Source organism: Epinephelus moara, chromosome 6 (genome assembly GCF_006386435.1).
Source record: "Epinephelus moara isolate mb chromosome 6, YSFRI_EMoa_1.0, whole genome shotgun sequence".
NCBI lineage: Eukaryota > Metazoa > Chordata > Actinopteri > Perciformes > Serranidae > Epinephelus > Epinephelus moara.
Window position 1 is genome coordinate 28,195,250 of NC_065511.1, and position 25,214 is coordinate 28,220,463.

Genomic DNA, 25,214 nt, shown 5'->3' on the forward strand with positions numbered 1-25,214 from the left:
TTATGGTTCTCTCATGGGTCACTCATTGCTGGCGAAGCTGCATTAAAGAAACAGAGAAAACAGTTACACAACCTTCTTTTTAGGCTTTGTTCAATATGACAAAAGGGATAAAAGAAGAAAATTACAGCAATTTTGAACCGATAAACTTCGCTGGCAGACAGTATATTATTCATAGTTTGGTTAAAGAAAAATAAGTAAATGCATAATGCTTTTTTATGGCTCTGTTTTTTTGTTGGCCTTGAATAAAAGCCAAGAGAGGTGAGAAAGAAATCATCTGCTGCCTCAGAAGCTGAAAACAACATGCTGTTTGCTGTTTTGCTGGACAGGAATCAGCCGCTTTTAAGCTCCAATGAGAGCCAATGCCATTTTATTCCAACATGTGCATATGTGTACATATCTCCTGCTCCAATATATGTCGGCAAGTCTTTATTAATGACCCCTCGAGATGTACTTGTTTTCAAGGGGTCCTCAGCGACAGTGATATGAGCACAACTGGACAATCAACAAAAACAGAAATAGCAAAAAGATGATTTACTGATACCAAATGTGACCAAAAAATAAACATTAACATCAAATAGTAAGACAATACAAACTCAGGAGATGATATAAGTCCCAATCAGATCATGAAAACAGATAATTAATCATAGATTTAAAAAAAAAAAAAGTGCAACACATTCTCAATCCAACTCGTCAAATACCAGCTCTTGGTCAGTGGCCCTGCACGTCAAGCTATGACACTCTAGCACGCCACGGCATGTGAATTTACGCTTCTTACACACATTGTGTAATTTCAAAATAAACTTACATTTTCACAGTTTCAACTCTTTAAATATATACAGGCTCTTTCAAAATAAACTTATAATGATGATAAAAGGTTAACTTTTGGACAGTACATTGTCCTTTGAGGCTCACATCAGTAACCTGTTCCTTTAATGCTTTATCTTAACGTATTTCTCTTGTAAAGCACATTGAATTGCCTTGTGTATGAATGGTGCTATATAAATAAAATTGCCTTGCCTTGCCTAACGTTACTCTGTCTGCATACTTTCAGTTACGAAATATTAATCATCTTCGCCTGTCACTTACACCTCAGAGCGCTGCTATCCTCGTTCACTCTTTGGTTACATCCCATATTGATTATTGCAATTCTGTCGTCTTTGGTCTCCCTCTCAAGTGTCTTGCCCGTCACTCCTGTGACTTCACTGACTTCCTGTTAAATATTGCATCGATTTCAAGATTCCGCTTCTCACCTTTAAGGCCCTTCATAATCAAGCCCCTTCCTACCTGTCTGAACTCCTTCGTATCCACACACCCTCTCGTAGTCTTAGATCCTCTTCTGCGATCCAGCTCACATGACCATCTGCCCGCTTGACTAACTGATGATGACTTTATGATGATGATCTATGGATACATTGCTGCTTGTTTTTTTTATCTCGTAAGTAGTCCTTAAGTGCTCTGAAAGGCGCCTATAAATAAAATGCACCATTATTATTATTACTATTACTTCCTTAAGGTTAAGGCGACAAAAGCACATTGTTAAGTTTAGAAGAAAACATAACGGGCTGGCTTTAAAAAAGAACATTTGTCAGTATGCCACAAATACTAGCACACTACTTTTTTTTTTTTTTTTTAAGATCTTTTTTGGGGCATTTTTGCCTTTATAGCCACAGGCTGGAGTCGAACCCAGGCAGGCCTTGTACATGGGGTGCCTGCTCTATCCACTAAGCCACCGACGCCCCAGCACACTACATTGTTATTAAAATAACTCAATTGACCTTTGGTATCACATGAGAAATGAACTGGTGTCTCTTGAGTGAGGGCCTGGAGTTTGTCTTTGTCGTCAAAATCCAGTGCTTGGGCAGTGACTTGACAAACACCAACTTTCACCCAAGAGAGCAGTGTTCACATCCCATCAGATTCTAAAGCCAAAGCCTGTTCTTTTTTCCTAAACCTAACCACGTGTGTTGGTTGTTGAAGGAAAGAAAGAGTTAATATGCGCTGTTGTACCAATGCAATGCCTTTATTTTGAAAGAGACTGTATGTAAACGTTAAATTTCCTGTGAAAATAGAAGTGTATTTTGAAAGAAGACAATGCATGTGACACTCAGACGTTGACACGTCGTATCTGGTCTGGAAAGTCCATGACCAAACGTCGATATTTGACGAGGTCGGAGTGAGAATGTGTTGATCTAACACCCCCTGCTAAAGAGTGCCTCGGGCGTCGGTATCTGACACTGAGAGCCTGTGACGAAGCGTTAGTATCTGGGAGTGAGATCGGGCTGAAAAGTGACGTCAGTGTTAGCATTAGGTAATAAAGTTAAAAAAACACAGAAGTGTTAAAAGTGTTACTATGGACACGTGCCACTGATACTATAATAAAAAGACATTTTTTGAACATGGATGGAATATTCACAGGTAGATTATTTCAATCACAAGGAGCTTTAAACATTAAGGCTTTCTTAGCTATTGACTTAGAGACTGCAGGAACAGAGAAGAAGAGCTGTGTAGAGTGTCTCCACTGATAATTAAAGGGCAAAAGGTGCCATAAACTGCTGTAAATAATGAGGGTAATTGAAATGTAAACATTTAAAAGAGAACTATATATAACACAGGTGGTTACATTAACTTATTGTGGTGTCTGCTGAGAAGGGAAGTTACACGTGTCACCCACAGCCACATTTATTTAGGTGATAGGTGCAGAAAATGATCCGTCGAAAGCAGAGTACGGAAAACAATCTCCAAAGCCGAAAGACGCAGCTCACTTATTAACTGAAAGGATGGACGTGGCACATAAGAAGATAAGGTTATTTTTCAGGGGCAGGGAGCGGGGCGGGAGGAGTGGGCACAGATTCAACAGTGGGTGGACAGAGTTGGGTGGAGGTGTGGAGAGGGGGAGGGGTGGGATGGTGCATGGAAGGACACAGAGGAGTTTAGGTATAAATGCAATGACTGATGGATCATTCACGTCCAGTCTGGTTGTGAGAAGGCTTGAGTCAGCCACAAGATGATTGGCCTGATTGTTGTCACACTCCTGGGCGCTGCAGGTAAAGCACGTCTGCAGTATGAACACTTTCACAGTTAAAGAGAAGTGTAACTGTGACAAATATAAAGACTCTTCTATTTCTTTTACACCACAGCTGCAGCACCCACTGATGACAGGATTGTGGGTGGCTACGAGTGTGCACATCACTCTCAACCCTGGCAGGTGTCTCTCAATATCGGCTACCACTTCTGCGGTGGCTCCCTCATCAACGACCGGTGGATCGTCTCTGCTGCCCACTGCTGGCAGAAGTCTGTATTACATTAATGCGTTCAACGTTTCTGTACGAACTGTATGTTTAAAAGAACTATTATAATTTTGTTCTTTGTCTCTATTCCAGCCCTTTTGCACAGATTGCCATCCTGGGTGAACACCACATCTGGAATAACGGGGGCACGGAGCAGTACATGCCAGTTGATGCCATCTACTGGCACCAGAGCTACAACTACCGGACCCTTGACTACGACATCATGCTGATGAAGCTGGCGCACCCCGCCATCTTGAACGACTTTGTCAAGCCCGTCGCCCTGCCCACTGCCTGTGCCGCACCCGGGACCATGTGTACGGTGTCCGGATGGGGAAACATCTACACTGACCAAGGTGAGGAAGCACCTGATGTTCCCGTTAAAAGTCATTAAGACATTTTTCTGACTCTGTTGTGAATCTGTTGTTTCTTGATGTTTTTATTGAGATCACTTGAGGAAACAAAATGTGACAAATTATGATACTCATGGCCCTCCATAGTTTTGAACGCATTTTTTTTTCTTCAAAAGCCTTTAATAAACTATTGAGGACTGATATGCAATAATATCTTGACTGCTGTCATAAACCAAAACAGAGCAGACCAACTCACCTGGAACAAAGAAACCAGGAGCATCTATCACAAAGAATATCAAACCTTTATGAAATAAAACATTAGCCAGGCAGGAAGAGGTGTTATTGTACACAGCAGACGTCATATATCTAAATACTGTAGCTGCTGTTCAGACCATCATCTACTAATTAATCAAGAGACAGGATGCAAAAAGATATTGGTGGTTTAGGGCTAAAGGTCATCTTAGAGGAAACCCTGTAAAAGGTATTAGAAATATATTTTGTGACTGCAAAACTTCACATATATACAAGGACAGGATTTTGTTTTCTTCAGAAAGGAAGCTTCAAAGTTAACCTGAAAACATAATTTGACTAATTGACCAATTGCTAAGCCCCGCCCCCCTCAGATACTCCTGCTCTTTCAGAAGGTTTTCCATTCTCTCCAGCACATATTTCACAGTGATAACCACAGCTTTTTTGCTCGCCAGCCATTTAAGCTAGCGGTTTTCCGAAGTTACTAGCCGCTCAGCATTTTAAGTAGCCACACTGTTGTTGTTTAAAAATACTTGAATAAGATTTACAATCTTTTTAAATGTTAATGACGAGGGCACCCAGTGGTGCAGTAGGTAGGGCCCCATGCACAAAAGCAACATCTAGAGGTTCAATTCTAGCCTGCGGCATGTTGTCTCCCTCTCTCTTTCCCTTTGACGCTTCAAACTGTACTGTCATTAAAGAAAAAAAAAACCCAAAAAATAATCTCATCTCATGGACTGACCGATTACTGGCCACGATATTCAGAATTTCCATGATTATCGGAGTTGTTTTTATGTGATAAGTGATATAAAAAATGAACAGCTCTACATAAATTCCTTGAAAAATGTGTTACTTTGGCTCTGATGCCACCTGACTTCACTCCTCTGTAGCCTCGATCAACACTCTGCCCACAGCACTTTCTGATTGGTTACATGTCACAATTAATTAATAGCCTGTCAGCACTAAAAGGCTGCCGTGCCACAGACAGGCAAAGATGACCACAGCTGCTCTGGAGAGCAGAAGTCGCAATAAACGTCACAATCCTCTATGCCAGTGGTTCCCAGCTGGTCCAGCCACAGGGGCCAGATTCCTCCGTAGTCATTAGTTCAAGGTCCACACAGTTTAATATATTCAGTGTCATACGGTGTTTGGCCATGTAGTTTCTTGTCTCTGTCAAGTAGCTGTTTAGTAGTAACTAACTCTAAAGCAGTAAACAGCACTTCAAAATAAAAGCTTTGTGCCAGAAATTCACTGTACTTCAAAATAAGGTGTGATTTCTACAAACTCGACACATTTGCGAGTGACTTGCCGTCCATTCAGAGTCGACCCGCAACCCACCAGCTGGGAACCACTGCTCTACGCAGTTGCCCAACACCCAACATTTCCACTAGTAACGTTCTGCTGTTAGTACGTTAATGGATGCAGTATGGGCGAGGTTGGGGGGTGTCCCTATGTCAAGCCCTGATAATAACAGCAAAATATTTACCTTTCAAAACTTTTCAGTAATTTATAAAACCAAGTGTCCAGTCTCTAGTCGACGACACTGAGGGACAACTGACGGCAGATCTCTATCAGCTGTTGCTAAGCTTATGTGGCTAACTAATGCTCACAACCTGATGGCTACATACTGGATATAATGCTAATGCTAACAGTGGCTAAAGATCCAAAATCCAGCATGACAGGCTTGCCGTACCTTGCTGTGGCTGCTAAGTTATTATTGGACAGTTACTATTTGGGGGTGGGGGTCAGTTGTGGCAGATAAATTAAAACCAATGGCTGTTTTTTCTTAGCTACACAAAAGTTATCATTTCAGAGATATCCACAAAGGTCTGATATTGTTAAAAATATTGACTCAACTATCTTAAACTTGCTGTTTTTCTTACTTGCAGTGTTCAACCCGTTCAACCTTCAATGTGTGGACGTCCCCATCCTGTCTCACAAGGAGTGCGACGGCTCCTACCCCGGCATGATCACTGACCGCATGGTGTGCGCTGGGTACCTGGAGGGAGGCAAGGATGCTTGTCAGGTATTTCCACACAATTACACATCACATAAAATAAAGCTTGGCGATCTGTGACTGTAAAATATTAACTGGGATGAGATGATGAAAGGACTAAACTCTGCTTCTCCTCCCCGCTCAGGGTGACTCCGGTGGTCCGATGGTGTGTAATGGGGAGCTGCAGGGTATTGTCTCTTGGGGACAAGGCTGTGCTCAGCCCAACTACCCGGGCGTTTACACCAAAGTCTGCTCTCTGTTGCCTTGGATCAACGATATTCTCTCCAGTTACACCTAGGCTGTGATCTCCCATCACAGAGCAGTGTGAGAGAGGGGAAGGCAGAGGGAGATTGAAATTGAAGGAGACAGAGACAGGAGGTGGTGGTGGGTAGTGTCAGACAGAAAGGCAGCGGGAGAGCGGCTGAGCGAGCGAGAGCCACGAGGAGAAACAGTGGGAGAGAGGGAGAGAAAGAGAGATGTAAGATGTGTTTAGTCAGGGCACAATCAATAAAATCTACCATTTTGTGATGCATCAGTGTGTTTATTATTGTTGACAATACTGTAGTGCTGCATCTGCTCCCAGCGCAGATGCTCCTGGGAAACTGTGTTACTGTTTTCTGAATACTTTATTTTAATTCAGGGGTGACATTCCAGCAAAGTAAATAGAAACCACGGTCCCACAATAACACCTAATGTCACAACACTGCAAAAATATCCCCAAATTGCATCAGCTTGTGAGCAAATCCAACCCAGTGTGTGTGAATGAGTTTTTCTTTGGCCCACATCCCCAAACTATCCCTTCATGAGGTTCCCATCAAAATAAGACACACAAACTGTTGCTCTCACCTTTGTTTCCTTACTTGTGCATCTAATAAACAAGTTAAGAACATTGGTGTTTAGCTTTATAAATCTACATGAACAGTTTTAAAAGGTTTTGTCAGTCTTTTAGGGGTTGTTTCGGAGCACATGAATATCGCCCTCATTTTGATTTTCTTTCTCCTGAGTGCAGAAGGTTTTATTCACCTGGAAAGGAAGGGCGCAGATGTTGCAACACCCCATTTATCAATGTCAGTGTGCGACAAGAATCTGAAAAGGACTTCTGAAAACTGTTCAGTGAGGTTACATTCAGAACTGAGAAGTTGGTCTTGAGTCTATTCTGTGGCAAAAATGTGGTGTCAGAGAAACTCAGAGAAAAGAACAGTTTGTTTCCTCGGCAGGAGGTCTCCCTTATCATCTATAAAAAGTTTGTGGTGCAGAAGTCATGTGGCTGACGATGACTCACAAGCTCTGCCATCATTTTTTTCCCCATCACACTGCTTCTCTTGACAATATTTCCCTTCATATGGACAAAGTCTGAAATGATGCTAAAGTCGTAAAGGCAGTGTTAGGGAAGAATGAGCTAGATGCAATCAGTTAAAACAACATTTTGCGTTTGCTTGCAAGCTACATTCATATTTGGATAGTGATTCAAGGGGTAAAGTACTTTAATGGTTTTTATCATTATCATAATTTTATTGTACCATTGCTTCTCTAGTGTAATTAAACCTCCTTTGACCAGCCCTGCCCCCTTTCTTTCATCCCGACCTCTGTGAAGGCAGAATCTGTAGAGCTAAACTTGAATATATTAGGTGTCAATTATTCTGAAGTATTGATTATTGCTGTTTATCAACAAATCCTCAGAGAAGTTGCCTCATACTGTTTTATACCCCCACTTGGACTTTGGTTTCTGGAAGGCAGTTATCGAAGTCAGTGGTTCTCAAATGGTGTAACGTGGGATTTTGTAAAAACCACACGCTATTATTGAAATATTAAACTGGGCCGGTACAAAAAGTTATTAATGACTGATTAACTGACTGTATCAGTATGTTGTGCACACCCATTTCATAATAGAGAGGTGAAACTAGATAAAAAATGTAGTTTAATTAAATCTAATTTAAAAAAAACTTTACAGGGAACCAAATTGTTACCGTTCACGCATGGGAATTATAAGTGTGTGACACATCAAAAGCCCTGATTGGCAGCCAGTGTGAGGGGTGATAACATTTAAAAGGAGAAAGCCGTGAGTGGGACAATGGATCGCTTTATTGTGCGGAGCAAATTACAACAAAGCACCAGTGAGGACGTCCTACCACTGAAAGAAAACAGACAAAAATGTCAGTGGACAGTATCATGAAAGCTACCTGTCTTATTTTTTTCTTATATTTATTGTCTTATGTTGTGATAACACATGTTACAGAAGCTACTGTGCACAGATATGAATACAGGTGTGACTTGAGATACTGGTTTGCCCTTTGGTGTGCCTTGGGTGCAAAAAGTTTGAAAACCACTAGGTCTAAGTGATGAACACTGTTTGTAAACCAAAGCTAACATTCCTGCATTTTTCCATAAATAGTGCTTTTGTTTTCTGGTTTATGGCCTGTGATCAAGTGGGAATATTTTTGCAATAAACTCAATTGAGTGGCCTGTTTTTGCTACAGTGGGACTTTTTGAATTATATTTTCCTTTAAGTTTGTTTCACATGTACATTGTCACGTTGATCATTTTTGAACTACTTTTTCTAAATAGCTTTAGTTAACCAAAACAAATTCCTCTGTCGGGTATCTTCTCTGTAGTGTAACTTCTTTGGCTGTGAAGTCATTGGTAGCTTGCGAGGCTATGCTTCTAAAGTAGCTTCCCCAACACTGTGTGAAGGTCAAAGGTCATTTCCTTGGAAATTGATTTTGCTTTTGGATACTAACAAAAGCTCATGCCTGCAAGATCTTTCCTCCTAAGGTGCTGGTATAGATGGCATCTCCAGGAGATGCTCTGTCATCATCCTGGTTCAGTTCAAGCAGGACATTCAAATCAAGGGCATCTTTTTAGAGCAATATCCAGAATAAAAATGACCATCATCATTATCATTATCATTATTATTAGTATTTTTAGAAGTAGTAGTAGTAGTGTATTTTTATTAGTATTTTATTAGTATTATTACATTTCATCTTTTACTTAGATGACATTTTATGACCTTATTTGTTTTATTCTCCTTGTGTTTAGTTTTATTGTACAGCACTTTATTACTGTGTTTTGAAAGGTGCTATATAAATAAAGTTTATTATTATTATATTTTTTTTAACAGAACTTTTTTGTTTGTTTGTTTTTCTAAGGGATTCATTCTGTGAGGTTTCTTAAAGAAAAATGGTGCTCTACTGTACTCTTTTTCTTTTTGAAAAATAAGCCCTTGAAGTCACTGAAGGGGGAGCAGGGGTGTCCAAGCGTTTTTGAATGGGGGCCAGATTAGCTGATGTGAAAAAAAACAACCTGAAACCAGCTGCTTCTTGCATCTCATGGGTTGGTAATAACATCCCATATATGAGACATGCAACTGTTTCATCTTACTGTAAAAAAAAGAATCAACTTCCACTGCTCCTGAAAGCTGCAGCCCTCCCTGTCGACTCTACACTTCTTCAATGCAGCCATGTCTGCTACCTAGCAGGAAATGCTTGATGGGTAAATGTTTGTTTGCTTGTTTACCCTCTGTTTATGGAAACACATTAGTTCCACGTGCGTAGTTTGTATTCAGTGAATGTCTACAAACTTCATCATTGTGCTGCCATCCTGCGGGACCCCGGGATGGACTTTGGACGTGCCTGACTTAAGGCTTATAGCAGAAAAACATGAAACTGATGCAACTCAAGCTTGAAGTCACATATTTCTGATTGATCACCTCACCAAAAAAAAAAAGAAAAAAAGAAAGAAAAGAACCTTAAACTATTGTCACAATCCAGGTAACCTTTATGATGCTCAAAAACACTGCAATTACTTTCACTCTTCAACAAGAAAAGAGACGTCATACCTGCCGTAATTGCCTCATCTTTTGTNCTCACCAAAAAAAAAAAGAAAAAAAAAGAAAAGAACCTTAAACTATTGTCACAATCCAGGTAACCTTTATGATGCTCAAAAACACTGCACTTACTTTCACTCTTCAACAAGAAAAGAGACGTCATACCTGCCGTAATTGCCTCATCTTTTGTCCATGGAAGGTTAGTTGTTGACAGCTCTGCCCAAAGTGATGGCACACATCTTGCCTGACACCTTGGCAGCAGGCAATAGACTGCCTGAAATCAATCGATGGGCAGTTGCACAGAAGTATCCCCCATCTCTTCTCCACAGACAGGAGTGTGGCTTATCCCTCTTCATCATCATCATCACCGCACTGAAACAAGATACACAAAGAGACGAAGTGATGAAATGGAATACAGCAGGAAGACAGATTAGTAATTGAGTGACTAAATGTAAAAATTTAAAGTCCCTTATCCATTCATAATTAATGTATTCATACTGCAAATACTGGGGAATGGGGCTGAATTATTAATTGGCAACAACCACAGCAGATATCCCTCCTGTGATGAGTCGGGACACTTTTAGTGCTGTATAATGCAGAAGTACCTGCAGTCCGTCCACATGTTCATCAAGCTGCATTATAAATCCACTAAAATCAAAGAGGGTTAAAAACATTTTAAATCAGTGGTGAAATCTTAATGTGGAAGGAATGTCAAAAATAAAGTGAATATTACGCCTTACACAAGAAGACCCCAGAACCAGAGCAAGGTTACTTAGTATTAGGAAACCCATTAGGTGGTACATTAACTTACCTTTTAGGAGAAAGAGGTCAAAACTCCAGCAGCACTTGTAGCATATAAAATAACTCGTTGGTCTTGAAATACAGTTGTTGTATGTACTACAAGTGTTGCTATAGTTTTGACATCATGCAAAAAGGCTCCCATCAATGTAATTGAATGAAAAATATGAATGTCTTAAAATACCTCAAAGTAAATGCAACATTTTAGAGTAAGAACAGGAGGAAGATCTGAGGGAACAGCGATCGCAATTATGTCACGGAAGTAGAAAAACAGATTGACATTTGCTGAGTCATTCAATAGTACACAGTGGATGTGACACCCATTTAATATGAGCTTTCCTTTTGTTTGTTTTTATTACCTGTTGGTGAAGTAGCTTGGTATTTAATGTCTTCAAAAAAAAAGACAAAAAAAGAACAAAACTTGCTGAATCAAGTTTTTATTTTAAAGGTCCAGTGTGAGGGATTTAGGGGGATATATTGGCAGAAATCGAATATAATGTTCATAACTATGTTTTCATTAGTATATAATCACATGAAAATAAGAACTGCTTTGTTTTTGTTGTCTTAAAATGGGTAGTTTAAATCGACATATGGAGCGGGACCTCGTTCATGGAGTCTAAATGTAGCAATTAAAACTCTTTTGTATTCATATTATTCATTATACATGAAGATGAGAGTCACTGAGATGACATGTAACCCTTAGCCTTAAGTAGGATTTATACTTATCTGTCAGCTCCATGCAGAGCCTACGACGTAGCCTACACACATGGCCTACATCGTTGTGAGCATTCATACTTGTGTGGTGGTGTGTCTGTGTCACTCTGCAGTTACACCTCCAAACCAGTAGTTGGGGTTTTTGTGAGGTGCTGTAAAATTTAGTTGACTCAAACACACATGGCTAAATAGAGACAGTTTCAATCACAAGTACACAAATCAGCTTCACTATAACTCGCAGCATTCACAGACAAAGCACTTGTCTTTATCTGGACACATTTTCCCCACAAATACAACATGCTAATATCTTTAGCACAAGCCTATGGCATTTTACAGTGTATAAATTAGCCTAGCAGCTAGCTGACTTTTTCCTCTACTCATATGAAGCCACAAACAACAGCAACATTTAACAAAGGTAACGTTATAAAATTCAGCTCCATTACAACTCACAAGGTTCACCAACCAAACAACTGTCTTATACTAAACACGTTTTCAAAGAAAATGCAACATGCTAACGTTATTAGCACAAGCCTATGGCATTTTACTTTGTATAAATTAGCCTAGCGACAAGCAGAGATTTCCTCTGCTCATATGAAGCCAGGATAAATCCCACATTACCCTAAAATTATCTCCTCTATTTTTTACCTAACACATCATAGCTAGCTGACTGTCATCTTAGCATTTCTGTCATGTGTTCTGCTTCCAGACAAAGGAGCAAAGGGGATTGATCGTTCAGGTATGGTGGGCGGGTCACAAAGCTGCTCCAACTGCAGCTATACCTGCTCACTATGAAGGGCCATTTGTGTTTTTGTGTAGACCACTGTAGTCCTCCCACATGTTGACACACAGGAGAAGTTTCCAATAGATGCCATTAAATCCCACACACTGGACCTTTAAGCCATTACTGTGAGGTGAACTGCAATCTCAATAAACAGATATCTGCGTATGCTCAGACAAACTGATAATGATCAAAGCATAACACATAATGTAAGGAAATCTTTAAGCATCACATAATGCTAACTGAATCCCATGTACATGTATAACTACAGCAGCTACTATTAGGAGGCTTTATTCATCACGTGGTTTCACACCTAATGCAATAATGGCATAATAAAGACTAAATAACATAAGAGCCATCTTTCTGAACTGTACCTTGGAATCTGTTTTCTTTTTTTAAGTATTTCTCATGACCCAAATGATTTGCTTTAAACTGTTTATTTGTCATAATGTTCAGTACAAAAGATGGAACATAAACAGCAAATGATGTTGAGCTGTTTGACTGAACATGCTCGTTCAGATCACTTAGTACGTGGCCATGGTGCGCTCCAGCCAGTCGTTGAAGATGCAGACCTGTGAATGAAGAAAACCAGAGTCAGTGAATCAGAATTGCATTGCAGAATAAACTGGACACAGTGTGTTGATTAAATTTCCATTTTTTTGAAAGTTACCCTGGCGTAGACACCGGGGTGGTCCTTCTCAGCACATCCGTAGCCCCAGGACACAACACCCTGCAGCTCACCGTTGCACACGACGGGGCCACCAGAGTCACCCTGTGAGCAGACAGTGTGGAGTGTGAAATGACTTAGAAAAGTTTCACAAAAGCCAACAAGCAAAGCCATTTCATAGAGTTACTGCTGTATTCCTGCGTGAACATCGAATTACATACCTGGCAAGAGTCCTTGCCTCCCTCCAGGTATCCAGCGCAGAACATGGCGTTGGTGATCATGCCAGGGTAGGAGTTATCACAGTCCTCCTTGGACAGGATGGGGATGTTCAGGCACTGCAGCTTGTTCTTGTCAGCAGCTGGGGATCAAAAGAGAAAGATAAACTGAAGCTGCACTGTAGCAAAACATCCATGTTGAGAGCACAATACAGGAGTTATCACTCACTGGGGCTCATGGTGTTGCCCCAGCCGGAGACGGTGCACATGGTGCCAGCGGGAGCACAGCTGGTGGGCAGAGCCACGGGCTGGACGTACTGGTTGAGGGTGGCGGACTCGCTCAGCTTGATCAGCATGATGTCATTGTTGATGTTGTAAGAGGTGTAGTTAGGGTGGCGGATGACGCGGGAGGAGCTGATGAACTGCTCGTTGCCCTCAGTGACCTTGATGTTGTGCTCTCCGAGACGCACCTCAACACGGCTGAAAACAAGCGTCAAACAGAGTATTTTCATGCAACACTAGGGAAAAACAATATGTCAAACCTCTGAGACCTGACCTGCATGTCCAAATATCTCATGTTACGTGTGCAATTGTGAGAAGCCAAACTGCTATATAGAGGCATTTTGATTTATTTTATTTTTTATTTTTTGGTTGTGTTTAGATGTTATGTCTCTTTTTTCATAGCCATCCCTTGGAAATAGGAAGAAAAAGATTGGATGAGTCGATGTTAATGAAAACACAGCTGCAAGATTATATTTGTGATAAAAGATTCTTTCTTACTACTTTTTGTTTTTCACTGCTTGTATTGACTGTTGATGTGGTAACGCAGCATTTCAACATAAAGAAAAGTATTAGAAAAGATTTAGTGACAAAACACGCAAATTATCATCAAATATTAATCCTGAGGTGAGTAAATTATTTTGGTGTTTGGATCCCTGTCGTACGATCACATCCCACCGCTTTTAGCGTCTTTACATCGCCTCCCTGCCCGTTTTAGGATTGACTTTAAAATTGTATTCATTGCTTCTCTCAGCCTGGCTCCAGATGATATTTCTGACCTTTTAATCTGTTATGCACAGTTTGAGATCCTCATGCAGAGGTCCAGGCTGAAGACTAATACCCTTTTCCCATTGACACTCTTGGCCCTGCCATTGTCAGTTTAGAGGCCAAGCCGCGCCGGAGATGGACCTTCTCTGGAGTAGGCCCAAAAGCCAGGCCGCTCACCCTCAAGTGGGTGGCGGTGACTTGTCGCCAACCACAGCCAACCCCCAATGACCCCACTTTCTCCCCCCAAAACAAGCGTGTGTGTTGCAAGACTCTACTCACCTCTGTCTGCGGAAGACCAGATAGAAAGGAGTTTTTAAAAGTCTGTGTGTTCAGCTCTCAGTGCTTTTGTAGCTTCTAACTGAATTTCTGTGATGTGGAGTTCAATATGGTATATTATATTAAAAGTTGTGTGAAGTTGCTGCTTGAAAACTGGACATTTCCTTATTTTGCTGCTTCACAATAAAAGCTTATATGTAACAAAATTACTGGAGACTTTTATTGTGAAGAATCTACAGGAAATGAAATGTGTTATACTGAATTAGCAGAACTTAGTCACTTTTCCTCAATAAAGGCTAGTCTGATAATATGGCAAGGAGGAAAGTGAATGCAGAAACAGGCTCAGTGAGATGTGAGATGTGAGATGAAGAGTTGCAGATAACAGGCTCTTACTTAAAGGGGACAGAGCTTTTGCAACCAGGGCCTCGAGGCTCTGGAACAACCTGCCTGAGGGTATAAGGCTGTCTGAGTCACCGTCTTTCCTAAAAACGTACCTCTATCGGAAAGCTTATTCTGATTTTATCTGAGCTGTCCGTCTATTTTATTGCTATCTTATTGATTTTAACTCCCATTTATTATCTTGATTTTAGTTTTGTCCTTCTTTATCTGGTCTTTGGTGACATTTTATGACATTTTTTAGTTTGTTTCATTTTCCTTGTGTTTTAAATGTGTCTTGTTGTATTGCAGGTTGTATCTGTGTTTTAAAAGGTTCTATAAATAAAGGTTTTTATTATCAAATCAGACCTTTAACCCTGGAAAACACAAAGAGTGTGCTTACGACTTGTAGCAGTGAGCAGCAGACACAACCCAGTTTGCGCTGACCAGGGAGCCGCCACAGAAGTGGTAGCCGGAGTTCAGAGACACCTGATGGGCCTGGGAGTGAGGAGTGCACTCATACCCTCCGACGATCTTGTCGTCCTCGGTGGCAACTGAAAACACACACGTCAGCAACAAGTTAGTTGTTTGCTTTAAGTACTCGACAAAAAGTTGCAGCAACACAACACAGACGTCTCTTTGAATGCAGAACGTCCTTTTGTGTATTTTTAGTCAAACCCCAAAGTGCGCATTTTTAGTCTGAGTACTGAGGATGCTTGGAGATCAATCAGCTGCTCTCTAATTCAAAACCCTCGCTGTGGGGAGATGCTGTTATTCTGGATAAAGTTCTGGGATAAAGGCCAACAGGCTGTTAGCAGACAGGAAGGCAATCTGCTCGATAAGAACTTCACACTCACAGGCAGCTCCGATGAGCAGAACGAAGACCAGAGACCTCATGGTTGCTGTGTGATCCTGTCGATGAGAGGACTTCGCCTGGAGCCCTGGTTTATATCCGAAGTCGGGAGAGCTGCCCTGCTCTCCGGCCGCCCTCATTGGTCAGCGAGGGACCAATCTCTATTGTGGGATGTTGGGGTTCGATTTCCAGAATTACACATTAAAAAAACACCTTTCCTTGAAAGCATGATAAGCAAGGATAGATTTCATGTCAGCAAATTTGGAAAACCATGAGGGAGAGTTAAGACTATGGATCATATTGGTTCCTGCATTATGTGTTTATCACTTCAATACACTACAATTAAAAACACAATATCTAGACAATGTCGTGTTAAAGTGAATCATTACTTCATGTTCCTTCATGGCCATACGACTTATAAAATCACCACTGACAGCCCAATTAATTGTTTAATTAATATTAGGTGTGTCTTTAATCATGACAATGACAGAGAGGTTAAACATTTCCATACTAGTTAATACCTAGGAGTAAGTACACGGTATTTACGTGCAGTTTTGAGGAGCAGTGATAGTCCTACAGTTTTTATACGTCATATTACTCAATTCCATTTCAGAGAAAAAGTGTTTTTCAATCCTCTTCGTTAATCTTTCAGCTGGAGTTACTCAGTATAATTATGGTTTGGATGCAAAATAAATGATCTTCCTCTCAAATATGATTTATGGCTATTAAGCAGTGTATGGAGTTTGAGTCAGAAGCACTTTGTCCAGCTCATCTCGATATGAAAACCTCAATGATTAAACTGCAAGTCTGCGAGGGGACCATTTTTCACAATGAGTAATTCTCATACTTAGTTTAAAGATTTGAACGCAGGATTTTTACTGGATTATTTTATTTCGGTAGAGGTTTGAATCCACCACCTGAAAGCTGGCTCATGTTTATCTGGTCAGAGTGCACAGGTACACAAGTCACCTCTATATTTAGACACATGCGAACACAGTATCTCACAGCTGTGTGTTTCTCAGCACCTGTTACCTGAAGATTAAACCCAGATATGAGGGGTCAGGCTGCCTTGGAAAACAAATGATGATCTTTGTAATATTTTTTGAAAGGCCACGTTTATATACTACAATTTAAAAAATACTTTGTCATAAGTTCTGCAAAAAAGTGGCAAAGGGAAAAATTGAATGGTTGAAAATACTATTGAAAACTGGGAAATATATAAAGGAGGCAAGGGGGAAATTTACTCAGTATAAAGTAAGTCATAGGTTCCACTTTACTTCTGCTGGCTCACAATTTATGTTGGAAATGTCAGACAGGAAATGTAGGAACTCTACATGCAATCTGGGAAACTGGTTAACTCATTTTGGGAAAAAGTTGTGGACCACATAAGGAAGTCTTATGGGGGACCAAACAGAATTACTGAATATTTTTAAAAATATGACCTTATTGTGATAAATGTAGGGGTCGACACAGCTGCTCGAGTGATCCTCAAATTCTGGAAGAGTACATCACCTCCAGATTTTGAAATATGGAATGAATCTATGTTAGAAACTGTTTCATACGAACACGTTTGCAAGGGTCAGCAATTAATCTGAAAGCTTTAAGAGGTCATGGGCAGGCTTTTTTGATTGTAACATGTCTGTTGAACTGTAACAATGTGGAATATGTTGAGTTCCAATAACAGTACTGTCGGTTTGTTCAGATTTGACAGAATAGATAAATAAAAAACGTTTAATTTAAAAAGAAAATCAGGGAAAAATTAACTTAAAAGTATTTAAAGTACTCCTGACGACGGTTAGGAGCAGGGGTCAGCAGCCTTTACTATGAGAAGAGCCATTTTTTTTGGTACAACATACACCCCCAAAATCCACGTGGAGCCTCATAATTAAGCCTTATAATGAAGGTAACACACCCTATTAGGTCTAAATTAGCCTACTGATCTACATGAGCATTAATTAATGTGTTTTGCAGAAGGTGGCTGTTCTGCAGGGGACTACTTGATTATTTAGTACTTTGCAGCATTGGTGGTGAAAGCAAACAAATTAGAGGAAAATGTACTGCACCATGAGCGTAGGACGCACATTTTAGTTGACGAAATATCACTTAAAAACTATAATAAATAAAAATTAAAATGTAAAAAAAAATATTCATTGTCATATATATTTTTTTGTCAAAGCCACAGGGAGCCACTGGAGAAGAGCTAAAGAGCCACAGGTTGCCTCGCTCTAGTCCAGAGGGACTGAAACATTAGTATGACAAACAAATTGTGATGCTGAGCGGGAGCAGTGAGCTGGATCTTTCTTCTGAAAATTGTACTTGAGTAAAAGTAGTTGAGTGTTACCACAAAAAATTAACTTAAAGTATCAAAATAAAAAAGGTACATTTCAGAGTACTGAACTACGGAACCCCGGAGGTCCCAAACAATGATAGCCTTTTGTACACAAGTTGGTTTTCTTGTAGGACAAGTTACAGCTTTATCCTTTTTGTTAGCACATGGTGAACTCATGTAACCCAAAGCACAGCTTTACACAACTTCAGCCTGGATATGGCTAATCAGCCACATAACTGAAAACACATGGGTACACATGGCCTTTACTATTTCATAATGCATTGTAATTCTTAGGTTAACTGTTTTTATAAGCAACTATACCCATCCAACAATAAATAAGGTGCCAATGGAAATAAATAAAGTAAAAAGTCCCTGAGTCTCTATTGACTATTCATTTAAGTCCAGTGGGGGTAAGTAGTGGGTGTGGGGGAAGATCATGAGCCACTTCCACTGACTACTTGTCTTTGTAATGCAATGAAATACAGGCATCAAGGTAAGGTAAGGTAATTTATATTTCCAAGTGTCGTCCCAGCCAGCATGGGCTTACAAGATACAACAAACAACAAAAACAAGAGCAGCAACAAAAGAATATAATCCACCTCGGTGCATGTCAAACAATGTCAAACAAAGTCAAAGCAGGTAAGAACACAATCCTGCTCCTCAGACATCACTGCTGCACAACATAACTCAGGCACATCTGAGGCACCGTCTGTGTCTGCAACACATCAAACATAAAGCGCCCTCCTACACTGCTGGTGCCTTAAACACAAGCTGAGCTATAGGTGAAACACTCTGTAAACAGGTACTGAAGTCTACCTTCATGCTGCAGACATTCTAGGGAAAAGCCTCAAACTACAATCGCTATGTTAAAGGACAACAGAGCAAAACGTGGATTTCATTTTCAACCTCTCCCACTTCACACAGATGACACTTTCTAGTTCCCTCTGGAATTGAGAGGGAGCGTCCAGTTTCCACTGCCAGAGGCAAGATACCACAGCTCAGCTGAGCACTGACAGACCTCTGTGCTCCGGTCAGGGTCAGATTCTGATTAATTTATTTGTCATTTTTATGCTCCACATAAAAATGAAATAGTGTTTCACATACGCCACCAATCGATAGAAATGCTGGTTAAGAGTGACAAAGTACGCTTAATTTTGTTTTACACAAAACTTCTCTGACCATTTCTGTTTATAATGTTCATATAATATTCTTTTAATTTGACCAACATTACAAAATAAAAGGCAATCCATTCGTAGCATGAATGGAAAAGCACTTGAGTACATCACTATTGTAGTTCAGTATAGTACTGGAGTAAACATACTTAGTTACATTCCTCCACTAGTGGAAACATTTTGCAACAAGATAATGTGATATCTTGTAGTGTATGTATAAATAAAAAGCAGAAGTAGAGAGAAAGAGAGGTGACACAAACTCATGCCAACAGCACATTACAAAGTGAATAAATATTGGAAATAAGACACAAGGCAAAAAATGACAAAACAAGTTAACATGAAAACTTATTATTGAAACGCCTAATGACACAAATGTGTTTTGAAAAGTGACTTAAAGATGATGTGGACTCTGCCAGCCTGAGGACCTCAGGCATGTTGTTTCACAGGACAGATATAATTTAGAATACAGTTAATTTGTTTTTTCTCTCGGTCCATGTTGGGCATATAAAGCCTACTCAAGTGGAAAAAAACAAATTCATATTTTACCAGTACTGATGGTCTCACATTTATAATATTAAATGGCACCACTGTTCTGTTGGTGAAAAAAGTATCTGTTCATATGCCGATACATGAGATGGTGAAGTGATGATTAATTTAGAATATAATAAATAGTGTTTATAGGAATATGTATGTGTCAGTAATATCAGCCCATGACCAGTGGATACATTTTAATTTTTTTAATTTATTTCTTTATTTACTTCCCTGTTCACTTAGAGGAAATTCTGACCTCTGTAACCTGCTGAAAACTCCATAGATTGTCATTTATTGTGTTAATAACTGCATTAATTGGACGAATACCTTCTAATAGAAATAACACAATAATTGCATAGAAGACCCAACGAGTAATTTCAGACACTTTATTTCTTTCATTTGACTCCAGCAAAGACAAGATGCTATTCAGACAGCCAATGTGTGTCTGATGTGGAGGCTGGATGTGGAGTTAATAGCTGGCCATTGTCTCAAGCAGCCAGTCAGTCTGCACACACACCTGAAAATGAAGACAGATATAAGTAAGTTTGCCGCAGTGTATCATAACACACATTAAAGTGGGTGATGGTTATATTTTTAGTTGTTGCAGTGAAATGTTACCTTGGAGTAGACTCCAGGGTAGTCCTGCTCAGCACATCCGTAGCCCCAGGACACAACGCCCTGCAGCTCACCGTTGCACACGACGGGGCCACCAGAGTCACCCTGAGACAGAGAGAGAAGTATTATGTTCACAATGTTCACAGAGAAGTGAAAAAATGGCACCCAATCTATAAACTCAGTGGTGGAAAATCAGAGATACACACCTGGCAGGAGTCCTTGCCGCCCTCCAGGTATCCGGCACAGAACATGGTGTAGTCAATCATGCCGGGGTAGGAGCGTTCACAATCCTTATCAGACAGGATGGGGATGTCCAGACACTGCAGCCTGTCGCTGTCAGCGGCTGCAGCAACACAGCAAAAAGGAAGTATGCAGTGGGGATGGATTGTTAGAGATAGCAGGCAACGTCTTTTCATATGTGCGTTTAGACACAGAGTGTTTTTACTCACTGGAGCTCATGGTGTTGCCCCAGCCGGAGACTTTGCACATGGTGCCAGCGGGAGCACAGCTGCTGGGCAGAGCCACAGGCCACACGTAACTGTTGAGGATGGCAGGCGTGCTCAGTTTGAGGAGCATGACGTCATTCTGAAGGGTGTAGCCGCTGAAGTCGGGGTGCTCGATGACAAGGGAAGCTTTGATGAACTGCTCGGTGCCCTCGGTGTTCCTGATGTGGTGCTCTCCCAAACGCACCTCAATGCGACTGAAATAGATAAAACATGGTGGATGATAATAAATGGATTCTTGTTTTTTTTTGTCTTGTATCAGATAAATGCACTAAAAATATCTAGAGTGTGCTTACGACTTGGAACAGTGAGCAGCAGACACAACCCAGTTCTCGTTGACCAGGGAGCCGCCACAGAAGTGGTAGCCGGCGTTCAGAGACACCTGATGGGCCTGGGAGTGAGGAGTGCACTCATACCCTCCGACGATCTTGTCGTCCTCGGTGGCAACTGAAAACAAATGTAAAACAGCCAGATAGAGTTATTAGTTTGCTGCAGTATAGCAGGTATACCAAAGTGCACCATGCATGAAGTACTCCATCATACTCACAGGCGGCTCCGATGAGCAGAACGAAGATCAGGGACTTCATGGCTGCAGTGTGATACTGTCCGCTCACCTGAATCCACTTTTTATATCTACTCCAAGCTGCCTGATTGGTCCGATAAATGCCAATCAAAAATAAAAACTTGATACGGACTACCAGATGTAGGCGGTTCATTTCAGGTGAGTGACCCATAAGTCGAGGTCTCGCAGGCCTGTGGTCAAATAATAATCAATTCAATATGGCTGAAGCAGCTGGATTGTTCACACAGAGCCTTTAGTCAAGGCCGACACTGATCAGCACCAGAGCAGGCAGCCAAGATATAATCAGCAGTACATAACACTTTACCTAGAACAAGCCGAACATAATAACCAAAACTCACTGGGTGTATATTTTATAATAAAATTAATTCCATTCATTTTTATCTTTAACTCAGAGTAATTACAGTACAGAAAAAAGAAAACCATAGCCCATTGCTCATTACTAATTGCTGTTTGACAACCTATTTGATTGCTTTTTGACATTTCAGTCACTGCTAATGACGTCTGTGTGGTTAAAAATATAACTGAGACAGTGTCGTTTAAGCGCCTCTATAAATGTGAGGAAAAATCCTATCACAAATGCCACCGTTCACTAAGAAAACACTGTACGTAGTGGATTCTAAATCCCTCTAAATCCTTCTGTGGATTTTGAATCTTCAGACTGCACCTGCTCTTCTTAATCTCCCACAAATATTCATGTGATTCATGCATATTTATCATGTGAAATTGCAGCTGCTCCTCTGTAACGTCTAAACAGCCGAATGTACCTCAGGTTGACTCAAACCTCACCGAACAGCAGAGCTGCACTGAATTTTACCCCAGATATCAGGATAACTGACTGCGCGACTGTGCAGATTCTTTCTTTATTACACAGTCAGTTATAATTCTTTGTATTGATTTTAATTCTCACTCCATTTTTACTGTAACAATGTTTAAAAAACACCATCTGATTACTTTTAAGACAATCTATTCACTCAGAAGTGTCCCTACCGGTGATTTCATACAGTAATTGTTCGAGTAAGTGATTTTGTTTCTTGGAGCTGTTTGTCTCTTCTCACTTCACTGAATCAACTCGCGTTCTATCTAAAGACACGTTGGCTGCTTTGCCAACTGTGGTTGTGAATCAGGCCATCTGCAGTGCTGTAACCATGTCCTCACAGCAACAATCCATCCATGACAAGGTTAATGATCACAAAATGATTCCTGTGCTAAACATATGTACAGATGTTATTCCACGTATAGAGTGTACTCTGCAAAAACGTCACATGGAACGTTTAGATTATAGAAATGCATCATGGAAACTAGTTAATGCAGATACCAAGAGAAAGTGTAGTTTTACTGAATAGTAATTTCAAGCAGTGGTTCCAAACTGGTGGGTCGTGGCTCAAAAGTGGGTAGCGGATCCATTCTGAATGGCCAGCAATTGACTCGTGAATGTGTCAGCTTTGTAAAAAACACACTTTATTTCTGGCACAGAGGTGCCGTTTCCTGCTGTGGAGTGAGTGACCAAGAGACAGTAACTTAACATCAACAGCAAGCTAGCTCAACGACACGGCAAAACGCAAGTATGACGCTGAATATATTAAACTGCATGGACCTTGACCTAATGACGAAGAGAAATCTGGACCAGTTGGGAACCACTTATTTAACGGACATGCAGGCGTATGTCATATGAATAAGGCTTTTTCATGAAAAATGCACACATTTGCTACACTAAGTTTTTTAAATGCTTGTTTCCCCAATGTCCCTCCATTATGAATGGCATTTAACATGCTTCTTGGGAGATTTACAAGAACAATTCTCCCCCCATGCTGTATGCTTGCACTGACCACCCCACAGCCACACAATATTTGCTTTTCCAATTCCCTGAAAAACTTTTTCCAGGGTCCTGATTGGTCAAAAGTAACCTAGGGGGTGTGTTCAGCAGGTAAAGAGTAGTATAGTAGTTCCATATAAACCAGGGCTCCAGGTGAAGTCTCTCATCGACAGGATCACACAGCAACCATGAGGTCTCTGGTCTTCGTTCTGCTCATCGGAGCTGCTTGTAAGAATGTCTTTCTGCTTGTGTTCATTAGTTCTAATCATTGAATTAAAAAAATGGTCACTGGGGCGTCGGAGGCTTGGTGGATGGAGCAGGCGCCCCATGTATAAGGCTGTTGCCGCAGCGGCCCTGGTTTGAGTCCAGCCTGTGGCCCTTTCCTGCGTGTCATCCCCTCTCTCTCTCTCTCTCCCTTTCACATTTGGCTGTCCTGTCCATTAAAGGCAAAATGCCCCCAAAAATATCTTAAATAAATAATTTTAAAAAATGGTCACTTATTGCTGACTATTTGACCTCCTGTGTGTTTTCAGTTGCCACGGAGGACGACAAGATCGTCGGAGGGTATGAGTGCAAGCCCTACTCCCAGCCCCATCAGGTGTCTCTGAACTCTGGCTACCACTTCTGTGGTGGCTCCCTGGTCAACGAGAACTGGGTTGTGTCTGCTGCTCACTGCTACAAGTCGTACGTCACATGCCTTATTATAAAGACAAGTATTATCTGCTTTTAAAAGGCATCATGAAACTAAGCTGCCACTAATCCTCTGTTTCCTCTCCAGCCGTGTGGAGGTGCGTCTTGGAGAGCACAACCTCAGAGTCACTGAGGGCAAAGAGCAGTTCATCAGGTCCTCCCGTGTCATCCGCCACCCTGAGTACAGCTCCTACAACATCAACAATGACATCATGCTGATCAAGCTGAGCGAGCCCGCCACCCTCAACCAGTACGTGCAGCCTGTGGCTCTGCCCACCAGCTGTGCTCCCGCTGGCACCATGTGCAAAGTCTCTGGCTGGGGCAACACCATGAGCTCCAGTGAGTAGCACCTGAATTTAGCTAGCAGTTACACAATGTTTATGAGCAATATTTACATTTGTGTTATTCTAACCCTTTTGTTTTACACATCGTAGCTGCTGACAAGAACAAGCTGCAGTGCCTGGACATCCCCATCCTGTCCTTCGAGGACTGTGATAACTCCTACCCTGGCATGATCACTGATGCCATGTTCTGCGCTGGATACCTGGAGGGAGGCAAGGACTCTTGCCAGGTACATTACAAGAGGACTCTGCAGGGGTCTTCGTTTTAGATCAGTCTCATTTGCAAATCCAAAATATTGGGAATTTTCTTCACATATACACGCTGTGTTCTCAGGGTGACTCTGGTGGCCCCGTCGTGTGCAACGGTGAGCTGCAGGGTGTTGTGTCCTGGGGCTACGGATGTGCTGAGAAGGACCACCCTGGTGTCTACGCCAAGGTAACCCTAAAATATCTCTTTATAATACATAATAAAGCTATTTGACAATGTAATTCCACATGCATGACCAGTTATAATTAACCATACTCATTCTGTCTCCATTCACAGGTCTGCCTCTTCAACGACTGGCTGGAGCGCACCATGGCCAAGTATTAAGTCTGATCTTGCGATCACCATCATACTGTGCTGCCTTTCTATCATTATTTGTTGTAGAGTTTTTAGCAGTGGCACTGTTTTACATTTGAGTCAATAAAGTCTTACATCTTGACTTTTAAATTATGTTTGTCTCCTGTCTTCATAATTCATGGTATCTTCATCACAATACTTTAAAATGCAACTTAATTTATCACACAGGTGTTCAACTGTTTCCTGCTCCTCAGGATACAGTAAAAACAAAGCAACTGGTGCTTATATTGTATCTACTATAAATACTGTGTTTTGACATCTAAAAAGTCACTTACTCATCACTGCATTCATTATGATTTGGTGGGTTGGACACCATTGACCATTTACAAGCAACAGCACTGGTGTATTTTTATCTTTAAAGCAATATTGGGCAAACGTCTGGACTACCTCTGCATCCTTCTGTGAGTCAGCTCTGGTAGTTTTTAATGTACCCTGGGTTTTAACAGATCTGGTGAAAACTGCATTCTCCTACTGTTCACCTTAGACATGGAACAATCTTAAAAAAAGATCTAAATTTAAAAAAGATGTATATCCATTGATGAATTGAAGGGCATCATAAAGAATGTGGTGACAGAGACATGTGCTTG

General features: G+C 41.0%; 2 protein-coding genes and 1 pseudogene across 2 annotated transcripts; 1 reads left to right on the top strand and 2 right to left on the bottom strand.

Moving 5' to 3' along the window:
- The first annotated feature begins 2,915 nt into the window (after window positions 1-2,915).
- On the top strand, window positions 2,916-24,720 carry LOC126391745 (uncharacterized). The gene is made up of 14 exons (XM_050046667.1): window positions 2,916-3,044; window positions 3,138-3,291; window positions 3,381-3,640; window positions 5,776-5,912; window positions 6,028-6,174; window positions 20,309-20,462; window positions 20,548-20,747; window positions 20,841-20,975; window positions 23,148-23,202; window positions 23,508-23,658; window positions 23,753-24,003; window positions 24,099-24,235; window positions 24,340-24,441; window positions 24,550-24,720. Exons 1-14 carry the CDS (start codon window positions 3,005-3,007, stop codon window positions 24,595-24,597), a joined length of 1,971 nt encoding a protein of 656 aa, XP_049902624.1. The 5' UTR covers window positions 2,916-3,004; the 3' UTR covers window positions 24,598-24,720.
- On the bottom strand, window positions 12,417-15,539 carry LOC126392043 (trypsin-1-like). The gene is made up of 6 exons (XM_050047157.1): window positions 15,433-15,539; window positions 14,979-15,129; window positions 13,107-13,357; window positions 12,884-13,020; window positions 12,666-12,767; window positions 12,417-12,567 (listed from the first exon to the last, which is right to left on the bottom strand). The coding sequence occupies exons 1-6, from the start codon at window positions 15,470-15,472 to the stop codon at window positions 12,520-12,522; spliced, it is 729 nt and encodes a 242-aa protein (XP_049903114.1). The 5' UTR covers window positions 15,473-15,539; the 3' UTR covers window positions 12,417-12,519.
- LOC126392046 (trypsin-1-like) lies at window positions 19,833-21,276 on the bottom strand (annotated as a pseudogene).
- Window positions 24,721-25,214: the final 494 nt, after the last annotated feature.

Excerpts from the sequence above, each read along its gene's own strand:
- LOC126391745 (XM_050046667.1), top strand. The coding sequence starts at position 3,005 with ATGATTGGCCTGATTGTTGTCACACTCCTGGGCGCTGCAG. Across the intron at positions 5,913-6,027 it reads GAGGCAAGGATGCTTGTCAG|GGTGACTCCGGTGGTCCGAT; the intron begins GTATTTCCACAC and ends CTCCCCGCTCAG. Across the intron at positions 20,976-23,147 it reads GACACCTGATGGGCCTGGGA|GATCACACAGCAACCATGAG; the intron begins GTGAGGAGTGCA and ends TCTCATCGACAG.
- LOC126392043 (XM_050047157.1), bottom strand. The coding sequence starts at position 15,472 with ATGAGGTCTCTGGTCTTCGTTCTGCTCATCGGAGCTGCCT. Across the intron at positions 15,130-15,432 it reads TCTGCTCATCGGAGCTGCCT|TTGCCACCGAGGACGACAAG; the intron begins GTGAGTGTGAAG and ends GTGTGTTTTCAG. Across the intron at positions 12,768-12,883 it reads GAGGCAAGGACTCTTGCCAG|GGTGACTCTGGTGGCCCCGT; the intron begins GTATGTAATTCG and ends GTCTGCTCACAG.